Consider the following 16,456-nt stretch of genomic DNA (forward strand, 5'->3'; position numbering starts at 1 on the left):
GCAGGAGCACCTATATCATCTCAGACAGGTGATTGTCCAGTCTCTTTTTAAAAACTTCCAGTGAGTACCTCCACAATTTCTGGAGGTAAGCTGTTCCACTGGTTGATTGTCCTTACTGTCTCAGGAAGTTTCTCCTTAATTCCAGGTTGCTTCTCTCTTTGATCAGCTTCCAACCATTGTTTCTCATCCTTCCCTCTGGTGCTCTGGTGAACAACCTGGCCCCTTCTTCTTTGTGGCAGCCCCTCAGATACTGGAACACTACCATCATTTCTCCCCTATTTCTTCTTTTCTTTAGACAGGCCAAACCCAAGTTCTGCAGCTGTTCTTTATATGTTTTGGTCTCCAGGCCTTTGATCATGTTAGTTGCTCTTCTCTGATTTTTTTCCAAACTCTCAACATCTTTTTTGTGATATGGTGACCAAAATTGGCTGCAGTATTCAACGTGTGGTCTTACTATGGCTTTATAAAGTGGTACTAATACTTCACATGATCTTGATTCTATGCCTCTGTTTATGCAACCCAGGATTGCTTTTTTGGTTGCTGCCACACACTGCTGGTTCATAGTTAAGTGATTGTCCACCAGGACTCCAAGGTCCCAGGATTCCAAGGGTGACTGTTGCTCTCGTTTCAGCAAGCTGCAATCAAAGATGAGGGGGACTTTAGAGTCCTGTTGGACTCCTGCCTCCAAGCCACATCTCACCCAATTGGTATTTGTTCCTTTGGTTTTTCCTGACTAAGGGTAAGACTTTGCTTTTCTCCACATTGAAACTCATTTTGTTGGATAGGGCCCATTGTTCGAATTTGTCAAAATCTTTTTGGAGCTTGTCTTTTGGGGTGTTGGCTATTCCTGCAAGTTAGGTGTCACCTGCAAATTCGATTAGTTTCCCTTCTATTCCCTCATCTAAATCATTTATGTAGATTTGAAGAGTACTGGGCCTAAGACGGAGCAGTTGGTACCCAACTGCTTACTTCTCTCCATGTGGATGTAGTGCCATTGAGGACTATTCAATGAGTACTGAATGACATACAGATATTTTAAATAAGTAAGTAAGTAAGTAAGTAAGTAAATAAATAAATAAATTTGAAGTATATACAGTATGAACAGGATCTGAAGTGACCACAAGCATACAGAAAAGACACTGCATTTTCAGTTCAACATATAGTTTCTGCTTACCAACATAGAGCTGGCTATAGAGTTCTAGTCGAGTGTGGCCTTCAGTGGGAGCCTTCTGGATTTCTCTGGGGAGCTGATCTACTTGCAGGCTGGCTTCTTTGACATTGCGCTCTGCTATCACTCGATGCCACTGATCGTCAATGAGTGGATGGGGTGACTTGACAATAATTTCTACTGGGCCATTTCCAACATTAAATGAGAAAGATACATCTGTGGCAGCTGATGAGAGAAGGTTGGAGAAATATAATTTAATACAGATTCTGCTACTTTTTTGTGTGTTTTTTTAAAAAGATCTCTACTTGCAATTAGGTTTATTTTAATGGAATTTACAATATAGATTTTGAATGTATACAACAAAAAATAATCTACTGAATGCAATATCCCTATAACAATTAATTCACATGATAAAAATGGCTTTAGTCATTTAGTTATTAAACAGGATGATTGTTAGAACTTGATCAGGACTAAGTGTATTCCAGGGGAAGTACGTCCCAATGTATGGGGCTATTGCTGAGAAAGCCTACCTTCTCTTGCCTACACTTTACAGACTTTTGAAGTAACCATCAGCAGGCCTTTCCTGTATGTTCAGACCATATTGGGCCTCAGAGATGATAACCAACACATTGAATTAGACCTAGCAATGAAGACAGCAACCTCAAAATGGGTGTGTCTCTTGAGGGCCATACAGGATGTATAACATGAAACATGGGTTTTGTAGTACTGTTGCACTGACTAACTAATATGAGCTTTCTTGCATTTTAAATTTGCTTTTTCAACTGTATTGCTAAGAATTTCCCATAAGCCTTAACCTTCAAAAATATCTCTCTTTCAGAAACTAGGACTGGCAGGAAGCCATTCAATACATTGTAGATAACAGTTTCCTTTTTAGCTGTTCTCAAGTCTTTATGAACAAAGAAAACAGTCCAGCTCAGCCTTGGGAAGTGCTGAGAAGGTATCTTACACATACCATTTTGATGTTTTTCCTTTGCAAATGTTTCTTTTACTCAGAATATAATGCTCTTTTCTATGGCTATACTCACATATTATTAGATGACTTAATCCTTGTAATGTAACTGAACAGATAACTATTTCTAAACTAATCAACTTTTGCTTTGAAGTTCTTAGATGTGCTGTCTATAAAAGTAATTGTAATTCATTTTCCCCAGTTCCCCCTTTTCATAGGGAGACCTCACTTTAACTAATAAATTGGTTTTAAATGATCTTCTGCTTGGTTACTTATTGGAAAAGATAAACTAAGGCAGAACCTAGAAACATATTTGGCCAACATTGTACAGTCCCACTAATTGTCCTCCCTTAAAGAAGCATTTACTATCTCTTAGCCACACACAATATGCCATCTGAAGAAGGAAGGAAAGCATGGATCAGTCCTTGATAGGGAACCCTATCTTACTTACACAAGTTCTAAAGACAGCATTACAAGACATTACTCTGTTCATGACAACTGGCATATCCAACCACATAAAAAATGAAACAACCACTTTATCCACATGAAAATCTGCAATGTCATCCAGATCACCTCTATATCCTTTCCTAAAAGAGCAGAGTTGCCTGTTAGGAATCTTCAAGTACAGAAAGTTTGAATATGAGTGTTATCACTACTCAGTTGCATCTAGTTTGCTTTAATTTACTGTTAAAATATAGAAATAAGGTTTTAATAGTATGAAATCTTCTTACACATTAAAATAATGTAATTACAAGACAGACACAGACTTCAACAGATACTTAGAACTGCAGAAAAAACAACTGCTACCAGCCTACCTTCCACTGAGGATCTATATACTGCACAAGCCAGAAAGAGCGCTGTGAAAATATCTACAGAACTTCCACATATCCTGGACATAAACTGTTTCAACTTCCTCCCTCAAGATGACAGTATTGGGCATTGCACTTCAAAACAACTAGACAACTAGACACAAGAACAGTTTTTCCCCCTAGGCCATCACTCTGCTAAACAACTAATTCCCACAACACTGTCAAACTACCTAGTAAGGCTGTATTACTATTCTCATCTTTCTTATTTCTGATCTCCTTTTCTTTGTTGTTTGTATCTTATGATTTATATTAATTGTTTTATTTAGTATCCTTGTATGATCTATGTTGATTGCTTATTTAGTATCCTATGACCCTCACTGAGTGTTGTATCTTATGATTTATGATCAATGTTTTTTATGATTATAATCATGATTTATCACTTGTTGCTTGTATGTACACTGAGAGCTTATGCACCGGAGACAAATTCCTTGTGTGTCCAATAAAGATTTCTATTCTATTCTATTCTATTCTATTCTATTCTATTCTATTCTATTCTATTCTATTCTATTCTATTCTATTCTATTCTATTCTATTCTATTCTATTCTATTCTATTCTATTCTATTCTATTCTATTCTATTCTATTCTTCATGTGATAATATGATGGGACCTTTTTTGATAGGCGCCTAGTTAATGAAAAGCAAAGAAGTTACTTCTGTTGAAAAATACAGAATCTAAATTGTATTAATATCAAGTTAGCAGGAGTTTGTGCCAATCTCTTGTATTTTTCAAGTTTGTATATTATATATGAATATTTATTAAAATTTTAAAAAGGAAAAGGGTTGGAAAGTATACTTTCATTTTTATTAATTCTATACTAATTGTTTCATTTATGGAAATCTTGTTTTCTTTGTGATATAAATTGAAAAAGACTTTTTTTACTGCTATGCTACTATTCTATAGTTTAAAATATATTGTTTTTCCATATTATAAAAGTCTACAATTATATAAAATATATAAAATACATTGGTTTACTGAATCATTTTCATGATCATTTTTATTATAAACTTCAGCCTTCAGGTCTTAAGTCTCATGCTATTTTGTATCTAAATAAAAGATCTATTAATATTGTATTTGTGAGATGGCCTCACAAGACCGATGGTTCGTGAGGTGCTTCCAAGAAAAAGGCAGCACGCAGGGATGCAATCAGATGAAGCTTTATTTAAAGATAGAGTAAAGGGAAAGAGTTCCCTGGCATGGAGGCATCCATGCCTGGATTGAGCTCATGGATCATTCCCAGAGGGAGCTTGAAGAAAAAAGCAACAAGAGAGAGAGCAGCCCCTGAGCAGAGGTTTTTATGGGGGTCCCCAGCCCCTCCCTTACCAATGAAAGTGAGGGGGCTGGAGGGCCATTAACTCTCTCCAATGGGGCTGCAGGGGCCGAAGAACCCTGACCCACCAGTGGGAGCAAAGATGCCTCTTTGCTCCCATATGATGACCTTTTGGGGAACTGCCATGGCTGGCACAAAAACATCTAACAATTCCCCTTCTTGCCAGCCAATGACAGGGACCAGTGAATGTATGTGAGGGGGTGAGCAGGTGTCATAGACATGCAGATACATGTTCAGAAGACCAAACACAAACATTTACACAGAAGGTTGTGCCGGTCAATGGGAACAGGTTTGGTGAACAGGTCAGCTATCTGGTCAGTTGTATTACAATGCTCAACATGTATAAACCCCATTTTGGCAAGCTGCCTGACATTTTTATAGCATATGTCTATGTGGCGGGACCTAGAGCCCACTGCATATGCCCCCAAGATTGCAATTGCAGCCGTATTATCCTCTTGAATTTGGATGGGCAGAGGAGGAGGTGCCCAGATGCTCGTTATCAGAGCATCGAACCAAATCAAATCATTGGCCATGTCCGACAGGCTGGCATATTCCGCCTTGGCCGTGGAGCAAGAAACAAATTTTTGCTGCCTAACATGCCAATGGATAGGACAGCCATTTAGCAATATGAGGAAACCAGAGGTGCTCCATCTACTCTTGGTGTCACCAGCCCAGTCTGCGTCCAAGTAAGCGGAGAGCTGGGCCGTCGACCCCTTCTATTGCTCCAGCACAAGGAGAGCATCGGTCGTGCCCCTGAGGTACCTAAGTACCCTCTTAACAGCAGTCCAGTGGAATTCCTTTGGGTGTTCCACATGCCTGGACAGTAGATTCACAGCTAAAGCTATGTCAGGCCTGCTCCAATTGCTGATATATAGCAAGGAGCCAATCACAGATCTGTAAAGCTTATTATCTGTGAACTCAGGCCTGTCCTTGTGAGTGTGACTGTAATAGTCACTTTGTATCGGGCTACGAGTTGGGTTAGATTCTGCCATTTTGCATTTGGCCAATAACTCCTCAATCTTTTCTTTCTGAGATAGGGCAAACCCCTCTTTAGTGGCCAAGATGTGCACACCCAAGTACCTGTCAACCCACCCCAAAGACTTCAGGGTAAACTTTTCCCCCAGGGCCTTGGCAAATTTATCACACCCTTCCTTATCAGGCCCTACATATAGAACAGGGGTGTCAAACTCAATTTCATTGAGGGCCGCATCAGCATTGCGGTTGCCCTCAGGGGGCCGGGTGGGTATGGCCTGGGTGGGTGTGGCCTACTGGGTGGGTGTGGCTAGAGTGGGTGTAACCTACTGGGTGGGCCTGGCCAGCTCTACATCATTCACATCAAGGGTGCCTATGGGGGCCTGGTCAGGAGTGGGATAGATCTGAGGGTCTCTGGCAGGAGGAGGGTCTCTGGGCCAGGGCCACGGCAGTGGGGGCTGTTCCCTCACTGTTTCCAAGATGGCTTCGCGGGCCGCATGAAACCACTTCACGGGCCGGATCCGGCCCCCGGGCCTTGTGTTTGACATGTCTGATATAGAAGGTCGTCCACATAAACTAACACCCGTTCTGTGGTACCCTTGGAGTTGCGTGTGAAAACACATTCATCTGCATGGGATGCACTGAAACCAACTCGTTCTAAACTTTTTCTAAGACAGTCATACCATAGTGTCCCCGACTGCTTAAGGCCATATAACCCTTTTTGGAGCAGCCATGTGTTTCCCCCTTCCTGCTGGTAGCCAGGAGGGGCCCTCACATAGATCTGCCGGTCCAAGTTGGCGTGGAGATAAGCTGTCTGGATGTCGAATTGGAAGACTTCCTCCCCCAGAGCGGCTGCAGTTATGAGGGCAGCCTTGATGCTCTCTGCCCAGACGGTTGGAGAGTAGGTCTCCCCGTAGTCCTCCATGTAGCGCTGGGCGAACCCCTGAGCTACCAAATGGGCCTTATACAGGTAGAGGCCATTGGCAAGTGGTTTAGCATTGAAAACCCACCTTGTGCCAATGATTTTCCTCTCCTTTGGTGGTTGCTGGGGGGTGAAGACCTTGAGCTTTTTCAGGCTCACCATCTCCTGCTCCATCTCAAGCTGCCATTTCTCCTGTTCTTCGATGGGCAGCTCCTGGATGTCAGAGAAGGATTTTGGGGTGACCACAAGGCTGTTGATGGACACGATGTGCCCAATGTCGATTCTCTTTGGCAGGACCCCTTTGTTAGACCGCTTTGATCTCCTGACCTTCTGCCACTCACCGCCCTTTTCTTCTGCGGGTTCCACGTCTGCCAGCATTTCATAATTGGGATGTGTAGACCCTTGGTCCCAGGTGCTGGGCATCACGGGTCTCTGAGGCGTCGCTGGGGGTGAAGACAGCGTGTCTTTCCCCTTGAGACTGGACAGCTCATCCTCCCCATCTGAACCAGGTAGGATGACATCTTCGTCTTGTTCCTCACTTTCGTCGGTGGCAGGGTATGTGGTCATCTCAGGTGTTGTCATGGTCGGTGTGTCCTTGCTGGGTCAGTTGACATATGGGCTCAGATCATTTGAGTGAATCTGGGTCCAATTGGAGTCCTCTTCGAAGGAGGCAGATTGGGAAGTCACAGTCCTGCCCCCCTCTCCCAGGAAACAGTAGGCCTTGGAGCCAGGAGCATAGCCCAAGAACCTTAGTCTCTGGAAGACAGATCTCCCCTTCTTCCACAGTTGCTTGGGGATATGCACCCAAGTGTAGGAGCCAAACACACACAAGTGTCCCAGACATGGCTTCCTACCGTGGATCAGGAAATATGGGGTCTGGTCCACAACGCTGCTCCAGATGTGGTTTAAGGTGTAATTGGCGTATTTTACCGCCTCTGCCCAGTATGATTATGCGACCCCAGCGTCCGCAATCAGACTACGCACCATAGTTTGCAGGATTCCATTTCTTTTCTCTGCCATGCCGTTCTGAGCAGGAGTGAAGGGTGCTGTAAGAAAATGGCGGATGCCCTTATGCCTTACCCAGTCCTGGAATTTTCGGGACATGAACTCAGCCCTGCGGTCGCTTTGCAGTTGTGCGATCTTGGTCTTATACTGGGTCTCTACAAAGTTGTACAGTGATCTTATGGCGTCAAAAGCTTCGGATTTTTCTGTGAGGGTATACACGTGGCCGTACCATGAAAAATCATCAACGGCAGTGAGAAAATACTGTCTTTTCCCTAGGGATGGTGTGAATGGCCCAACCAAATCAACATGTACAGGTATTGAGTCTTACGCAGTGACACCATAGGGATGGGGGCAGCCTTCCTCTTTGCCCTCTTACAGATGGCACAGTCCAGGAACACCTCACAATCCTTGAGCTGGACTCCCTCAGCAAACTCTCCCATCTTTTTAACCACAGGGAAGCTCGCATGACCTAATCTTCTGTGTAAGAGATGGGCACACTTATCATGGAGCAGCTTCCCCACTGACACCCTCTTGGCTCTGGTTGCCTTGAGCGGTGCTTTAGGTGCCTGCAGAGGTTCAGGTGTCTTGTCCACAATGCCCTTGGAAAGCCGTGGGGCTGGCTGAGGTGGCTTGGGTGCAACCGCTTCGGCCTTGCGCTCCTTAGACAGCCTTGGGGCTGGCTGTGGGGGCTTTCTCTCTTTCCGTGTGCAGGCCCCTTCTGAGGTGGCACCCGGTGGACTGTCCTCTGTGGCTGGGTTCTCAGGGGAGAAGTATGGCAAACCATTTATGATGGCAATACTTCCAATGACCCTCTGGTTCCGGGTACCATGACCTCCCCCTTTGCAAAATAAAACTTCCACCCTATCATCGTCACATAATTTGATAATGCTTAACAGATTGTTGGCAATGGAGGGAGCATGTAATACCCCTTCAACATTTCCCAGCCCTGGTACAGAGACAGTGCCCTCCCCAACAACCAAAGCCTTATCACCATTGGCCACCTTGACAGATGAGTTAATTTTCTTCAACCTTTTAAACCCTTGTTTCATATTGGTAATGTGAGATGAAGCTCCAGAGTCCAGTAACCATAAGCCAGTGGGGCTATCAGCCTTTGTGGTGGGGGTGAGGGCACAAGTACACACAAAATTGCCCTTTGCCCTGCCACGCCCCCTTCCTTGCCCCTTGCCCCTTCCTTGATTGGGACTACGCTTGGGGCCTTGTTGGTGATGGGGGCAGTCCTTCTTCAGATGCCCCTCAGAGCCACAGATGAAACACTTAAGTAGAGCATTAACCTGCTCTGAGTTGTGGTGCCTCCTGCTGGCTCGCTGAGTGGTGGCTCTGGTGTATTCTCCTGCATCTCTATGCCTCCTGTCCTCCTCAATGAGCCTCCCTGTGACATAGGACAGAGTCATGGCTTCCTTCATTGTCCCCTCCAGTGAAACAATGAAACTGCTCCAATTTTTGTCCAGGGAAGCCAGAATGACAGCGACCATGTTCGCCTCAGGTACAAGGTAGTCTCTGAACATCAGTTCTGCCCTGAGTGCCTTCAATTTTCCCAGGTGCTCAGCCATGTTAGCCCCAAACCTCAGCCTGGTGGTGTAAAACTGAGTTGTGAGTCTGGTGATCGAACCAATGCTGTCGCTGTTGAATAAATTGTATAATAACCCCCAAAGTTCGCCAGCTGTGAGCCCATATGGAATGCTGGGGTACAAGTTAGCATTCAGTGAGCTCAGTAGAGTGGTATATGCTTGTCTATGATACCACTATTCTTGGGGTCCCCAGGGAAGAGGTGGGGGATCCAGAACCATCTCAAGAGTCCCTTCCTTTAATAGACATATCTGCACTTCTTTACTCCAACTGCTGTAATTGTCCCCCCCAAGATGCAGTTTTGCAAAATTATTTTGGAGGGCAGAAGCAGATAAAAGGGAATTTTCCTTAGCTCTTTGTCCATTTCTATACATCTGTGAGTTCTCCATTGAGGTGAATGGAAAAGGGATCCCTCTGCTGGCAGGTGGTGTTATTTTTCTCTGATTTTTGGATGGCCCCGACTGGGCATGCTCAGAACTCATGTGAGCCTAGGAGGTGGAGGGAGCGGATGTCTCTCTCTCCGCCTCTGGGCCAGGCCTAGGCCTAGGCCTGCAGGCCGGGAGTTGGGCCTGAAGGGGGGCTGAAGGCCGCAGAAGCCCCAAAGATTCCTCCTGAAGCCCCCCCGGCACTGGAACACTCACCGCGGGGGTGAAGACTGCAAGATGGGGCCGGGATGGCACAGGGACGCCCAGGATCACCCAGAGGAGCCCATCGCTGCTCCTGAAGACCCTGGAGGCAGCTGAAGATGGCGCTGGAGGAGGGGGCCTCATTTGGAGGCCCCCCAAAGACCATCTGGCAAGCAGGGCGTCTAGGCGGCGGCAAAAAGTAGGCCGGAGGGCCCTGGGGTTCACTGGGGGCCCTCTGACATTGCAAGATGTAGCTGGGAGGCTCCAGGCCAGACGCCTCCCGGCAGTTAGGCCCCAGGGAGATGGTTGCACATCCGGGAGGCTCCTGGGGTAGCGAGAGAGGCTGGCTACCCCCGATTGCTGGGCCTTGAGGCTTGGCTGAGGCCTATCAAACCACGTTGGTGTCCTGGGGGCCACCATCTTGCTTCTGGTTGGCCCCGGAAGCTGCAGATCACAGTTTGGCGGGAAATTTCCCGCCAATAGCTCTGGGGCCCCGGGGTCCCTCAGGGTGGCTGGTGCCATGTTAGGGGGCTTCGTGGGCGCTGGGGAAGGACTTACCTGGTGTCCAGAGGCCCCCTGCACTGGTATCCCTCGTGGAGAGGCTTGTGGCATCTTTTGTGCTGCAAGGAACGTTCGGAGCAGCTCCCTGCATTCCTGTTCAGTCATCTGGTCCACGTTGGGGGTGGCCTGGTCCCTGGCCGCTTCCCCGGTGTCTGGGCAGTCTTGGGTGGACTGTAAGCCTTCCATGCTTCCCTCTGTGACTTGCAGCTGTAGGGAGGAATGCGAAGGGGTCCCTGGTGCTCCTCTGGGGAAATAGAGGTCATCTGTATTCTCACCTGGAGCGAAATTTGCATCAGGGGCTGGATGCAGGGCTGCTGTCCTTGATTGAAGACTCCTGGTTACAATCAGGGATCTCCTGCCATCCGTCTCAAATGGGTTCTTGCTGGAACCTCCAGGCATCTTGCTTCTAGCTCCTGGCTTGGAAGCGTTGCCTCAAACCATTCTCTGCTACCAATTTGTGAGATGGCCTCACGAGACCGATGGTTCGTTGAGGTGCTTCCAAGAAAAAGGCAGCACGCAGGGATGCAATCAGATGAAGCTTTATTTAAAGATAGAGTAAAGGGAAAGAGTTCCCTGGCATGGAGACATCCATGCCTGGATTGAGCTCATGGATCATTCCCAGAGGGAGCTTGAAGAAGAAAGCAACAAGAGAGAGAGCAGCCCCTGAGCAGAGGTTTTTATGGGGGTCCCCAGCCCCTCCCTTACCAATGAGAGTGAGGGGGCTGGAGGGCCATTAACTCTCTCCAATGGGGCTGCAGGGGCTGGAGACCCCTGACCCACCAGTGAGAGCAAAGATGCCTCTTTGCTCCCATCTGATGACCTTTTGGGGAACTGCCATGGCTGGCACAAAAACATCTAACAGTTTTATCTTACTTTTTGGGGAGGACGTGGGTTGCAAAGGTTGCAAAGCATACTCTAAATTATTCAGTCTTTCACTAAATCAATAAATAAGTTCATGAACATATTTTAACAAATTATAGCACCGTAACCATGGCACATTTTAACACTTTCATGTTGAAATCTTGATGATGACCCTCTGAGTTTTTACCTCGTAAATGAGTTTCATTTTTAATAATTAAAATTAATAATTAAAATTATGGGAAAAATATGCATCTTAAGTATTTGTGCAAGAATGCAGTTGGCTTCTACATTTTACTTTCTGATGTAAAACAAACGCAAAAGAGCACAAAACCCTCAAATATTCTATTGTAAAACATTTCATGATAAAGATATATTCTTTCTGTTGTAATTTTTTGGATTTGAGACTCTCCAGTCCTATGAAGCAACTCATTTACTGTTTTGACTAAGTGTTCTTATTTTTTTTAAAATACTTCATTTGTTTTTGGCATTCTAAGATATGCTGTGTTCCAAATAACATGCCTCAAGGTGTCCGTTTTTCCTCTTTCTTTTTTTGGAGTGGGGACAGACAATGACATAGATTAGATAAACTTAATAATGACTTGCTGCTTACAAGCTAATGTGTTGAGCTCTATCTGTGCATCACTGGGGACCATAGATCAAAGATGCAAAAAAGAAAGAAAATAGATAAAAGAGAGTTGAATCCATTGCCAATAGCATTGTAATATGACTCAGGAATGTCTCAGATCAATATTCCCTATTATGTTAAATCAGTATGGCATGCAGTATTGTTCTATATACAGTATTCAATTACACTTTCCCATTATAAGTTTGGTATTTTAGCCTGAATCCTGATTATTATAATGGCAATAATATTTTTTGTAAAATTCATTTGCATTTTATATTATCTATTTACCTAAAACTACAATAGGAATTCAGAGAACTGTAAGTCTAAAGTAATGCTTCATGAAAGATTTACTGAAATATTTTTGAATGCTAAAGTATTTTATGTAGAAAGAGTCAGGATCAGAAAAAAGGAAAGAAGGTGAGGTTGTCAGAATACAAGCAAATTTGAGGGCTAATCCACATGGAGCCCCATTTCCATCTGTCCTGTTTGCCATCGTTCACTCCCTAGAGACTAAAATGGACAATGTGAAATTTGAGCGGGCCCCGAACAAGAAGTATATATCAGAGGTGGTGACCCTTTGAGAGCTGTATGCAACGAAATTTCATTTTGATGTATGCCGATTGGTGTACATTCAAAGTGACAATAAAGTTATCATCATCATCATGTATATTACAACAATTATTATAGGATAATATATAGCAGATGATTTTTATTTCTCCATCAGAATGTTTAAAGCTATCTATACCACAAACGTAGATATTTTATTTCCTAGCTGCTAGCTGAGCGCCAAAGAATTGAAGCCTTTGAACTATGGTGCTGGAGAAGACTCCTGCGAGTCCCTTGGACTGCAAGGCGATCAAACCGGTCCGTCCTAGAGGAGATCAACCCTGACTGCTCTTTAGAAGGCCAGATCCTGAAGCTAAAACTCAAATACTTTGGCCACCTAATGAGAAGGAAGGACTCACTGGAGAAGAGCCTAATGCTGGGAAAGATTGAGGGCAATAGAAGAAGGGGACGACAGAGAATGAGGTGGCTGGATGGAGTCACTGAAGCAGTAGGTGTGAGCTTAAATGGACTCCAGAAGACGGTAAAGGACAGGAAGGTCTGGAGGAACATTGTCCATAGGGTCGCGATGGGTCGGACATGACTTCGTAACTAACAACAGCTTTATATATTTTAAAAATGCATGCATTTTATTTTGTACTTAATTGTATAGACATTTCCTTCTCTTATTTTTTCTTTTTCTTTTTCTTTTGTATTTAGGTGTCTGTTGATTTTGTGCATAACATCCTTTGCTGCTAGCTTACCAGAGTAAGCACAATATATTAGGTTATTTTTTAAAGGTACAGTACAGAAAAAAAATCTGAAACAATTAGTGAATTTTTAGGCACCGAGTTGTCTTTAAATTAGTTCTGTGTATGAGTAGTGTATCTGTATGGCTCAGTGGGTTAGGACACTGAGCTTGTCAATCAAAACGTTGGCAGTTTGGTGGGTTGAATCCCAAGTGCCACATAACAGAGTGAACGCCTGTTACTCGTCCCAGCTTCTGCCAACCTAGCAGTTTGAAAGCACATAAAAATGCAAGTAGAAAAATAGGGACCACCCCAGTGGGAAGGTAACAGCATTCCGTGTGCCTTTGGTGTCTAGTCATGCTGGCCACATGACCACAGAGTCATTCTTGGACAAGCGCTGGCTCTTCGGCTTTGAAACGGAGTTGAGCATCAGCCCCTAGAGTCAGAAACAACTAGCATGCATGTGTGGGGGAACCTTTACATTTACCTTATGAGTAGAATTGACAGGGATGCGGTGGCTCAGTGGGTTAGGATGCTGAGCTTGTTGATCAGAAGATCGGCAGTTTGGCGGGTCAAATCCCAAGTGCTGTGTAGCAGAGTGTGCACCTGTTACTCATCCCAGCTTCTGCCAAGCTAGCAGTTCGAAAGCACGTAAAAATGCAAGTATAAAAATAGGGACCACTACATAACCGCATTCTGTGCGCCTTTGGCATCTAGTCATGCCAGCCACATGACCATGGAGACGTCCTTGGACAAACACTGGCTCTTTGGCTTTGAAAAGGAGATGAGCACCAGCCCCTAGATTTGGAAATGACTACATGCATGTGCAGGGGAACATTTACCTTTACCTATGAGTAGGATTATGATATACACCTCTGACACTTTTTACTTTCTAGTTCAATTTTTTTAGATAACCCAGAGACCATTGGGGATTAAATTAAGAACAATCTACAGGTAGTCCTTGACTTATGACCACAACTGAGCTGAAAATTTTGGTTGCTAAGTAAGACAGTTGTTGTGAATTTTGCCCCATTTTACGACTTTACGACTTTTCTTGACACAATTGTTAAGTGAATCACTGCAGTTGTTAAATTAGTAACATAATTGTTAAGTGAATCTGGCTTCCCCATTGTCTTTGCTTGTCAGAAGTTCTCAAAAGGTGATTAAATGACTCCAGGACACTGGAACCATCATAAATACGAACCAATTGCCAAGCATCTGAATTTTGATCATGTGACCATGGGGATGCTGCAATGGTCATAAATATGAAAAATGGTCATAAGTTATATTTTTTCAGTGCCTTTATAATTTTGAATGGCCACTAAGTGAAATTTTGTAAGTTGAAGACTACAACCTTCCTGGTTTCCTGCTATTTCATTCAGAAAACCACCTGGTTCCATATATTCTTTTATTTGTATTTTTCTTTTGTAAAAATCTGTCACTGAGTTCCATTTCTGAATATCATTTTCTTTTAGTGCAAAATATTTGATATAAGAAAAGCCTGTACAGAGATCTGTCTGATGAAATTTCTTTGTGATGTTTTCCCTTTTCTTCTTTATTTCAAAGATAAAGGAAAGCCCTTTTGAACTATAATTGTAGATTTCCTGGACTGTCAGGGAGCTGTTATTCTGTTCAGTTTGAATCTTCAGAAATTTTGGCAAATGGCATTATATGTCAGAATCCATTTATATTTCATTTCTAACTATCTCCTCTGATCTAAAACCAAATCCCACCTTTCCCTGGATTCTGCCATACCCCCAAGGGTGAGAGGAGATATGCATGTGGATTTTATTGCTTTCACTTCCTCTATTAACCACAATGTAACCTTTTGTTTATTTGTCTGCTATCCATTACAATGTAACAAATTGCCTCCTATACCATGCATCTCTCTGAACTTCTCTCTTACCGGGCAGCTAGGAAAAGGGGGAGGGGGAAGAGATACAAACCTCCAGGATCTTTATTTCTCCAAAAGGAGGTGTGAAGAGCTGTGGAATGATCGTGCTGCAAATGAAACCAGATTGATGTTATCTTCCCTTTCCCACAATGGAATTACCACCTTGAGATTGGCCAGTCTGAACCGACTGGATGAGCTGTGGGGTACAGTTTGCTTAGGGACATTTTAAAATATCGGTCTGTAAGGGAATCCCTCAGTTCCTGTCTATTATGCCTGCTATCTCCTATTTCTTAGTAAAAGTTCCTGCTTGGAAGAAACTTTCTAGAAGAGTTCTGCTTTCTTAAGATGTGGGTGAAGTAGGTCCTGACACTATACAGGAACTGCATTAATAGTCAACCTGGAAGGAAGAACCTTACCAGGGGAAATTGCAAGAAATACAAAGTTGGACGATGAGGCAGGGAAGGAAGAAAACCCAGTGGGAAGGGAGCCTTCCCCTGACCAAGATCCTGCCAGCTGTTGGGATCTGAAACATCATACTCCTCAGGAGAAGAAGTGCTGGAGACGCATGACCACAAACCTTGGTGGTCAATGGGCATTGGAAAAAAAGCAAGTGGGAAAAGATATCGAGAAAGGTGACCCTAAGATGGGGCAGCCACCAACCCGAATGGAAGCAAGAGATGGAGAAATCCCTGCACGTTAGTGGAGAGGAAGGAAGTTGAGCACCACACTCAGACTGGATCCTAGAGAAAGCTATTGACCTGATGAAAAGAACTCTCGGGGGCTTCCGGTTTGCACATGTGGCGCTGGCAGATGTGCTGGGAGAAGCTCTCCCATTGCCGTCTGGTCTTACTTCATCGGAGGACCCTGCAAAGGGTTAAAAGTTGCCCTGGAAGGGCAACCACCGTGAGGAGGCTATCTCTCTCTTTGATCCGGAGTTACTCCTGTGGCCCAAAGAAGAAGACATTGGTCATTAACATGACCAATCATTAAGCCGTTCCCTGCAAAAAGCAAAAATCACCCTCAAGCACAACGAAGCAATCTGGAGGATTTGGATGAGACCTTACCTTCTTACTTCCCTAATTATTTTCCTGTGGGACTTTCTTCAAAATCTCTTCCCCCCTTCTTGAAAATTTGGCGACTGCTTACTTGGGGATTTACAACTTTAAAGCCTCAAAAGAAATTAAATGACTAAGCTAAATAACTAAGAAACTCTATCTGTACCTCTGAAATTTTTGGGCCACTAAAAATTTTTATTGTTTATTTTTATGGGGACCTACTATCCTATTTAATGCTAAAATGAATTAATTGGATAAAAGACTTATATTACTCTGCAAAAGAATTGTACATGTCACTGAGGACATCTTGTGGTGAAACCTGGTAGAGCAAGTAAACCTTTTTTTTTTTTTACTTTGAGACTTGGCTCTAACAGATTTGTCCTTGACACTAACTTTAAAGATAAAAATTGGGAACACCTGGCACTGAAAACAACCTTTTGGAATAGTGGAGGTGGACATTTATTGACTTTTATTAAAATAGCCTCCACTAAAGGCCTATCTGTAAAATATTAAAGAAATGGAAGATTATATCCCACCACTTGACTATAAAATTATACTTGATACAATTCTGGCAATGACTGCAGAAATAAAAGCCAAACTTAAAGACAAATTTGATAGCACAAACTCACCAAATGAGACTATTACTTCAATTGATGAATTGACAATCCAAAAATGAACAGAGAATGGGGAAATTAACAACAAAACAGGGCACTTCAAAGTA

The 16,456-nt window shown here is 43.8% G+C and overlaps 1 protein-coding gene across 1 annotated transcript in view; it reads right to left on the reverse strand.

The window, feature by feature from the left end:
• Positions 1–16,456, reverse strand: part of CNTNAP2 (contactin associated protein 2) — a gene marked incomplete at its 5' end in the record, with an annotated part of 1,430,381 nt that overhangs the window by 181,579 nt on the left and 1,232,346 nt on the right. The window contains one exon of the mRNA XM_083378276.1: positions 1,175–1,393. Within this exon, the coding sequence (XP_083234402.1) occupies positions 1,175–1,393 (219 nt within the window). The remainder of the gene's footprint in view (positions 1–1,174; positions 1,394–16,456) is intronic.

Source organism: Vipera ursinii (assembly GCF_947247035.1).
Source record: "Vipera ursinii genome assembly, chromosome: Z".
NCBI lineage: Eukaryota > Metazoa > Chordata > Lepidosauria > Squamata > Viperidae > Vipera > Vipera ursinii.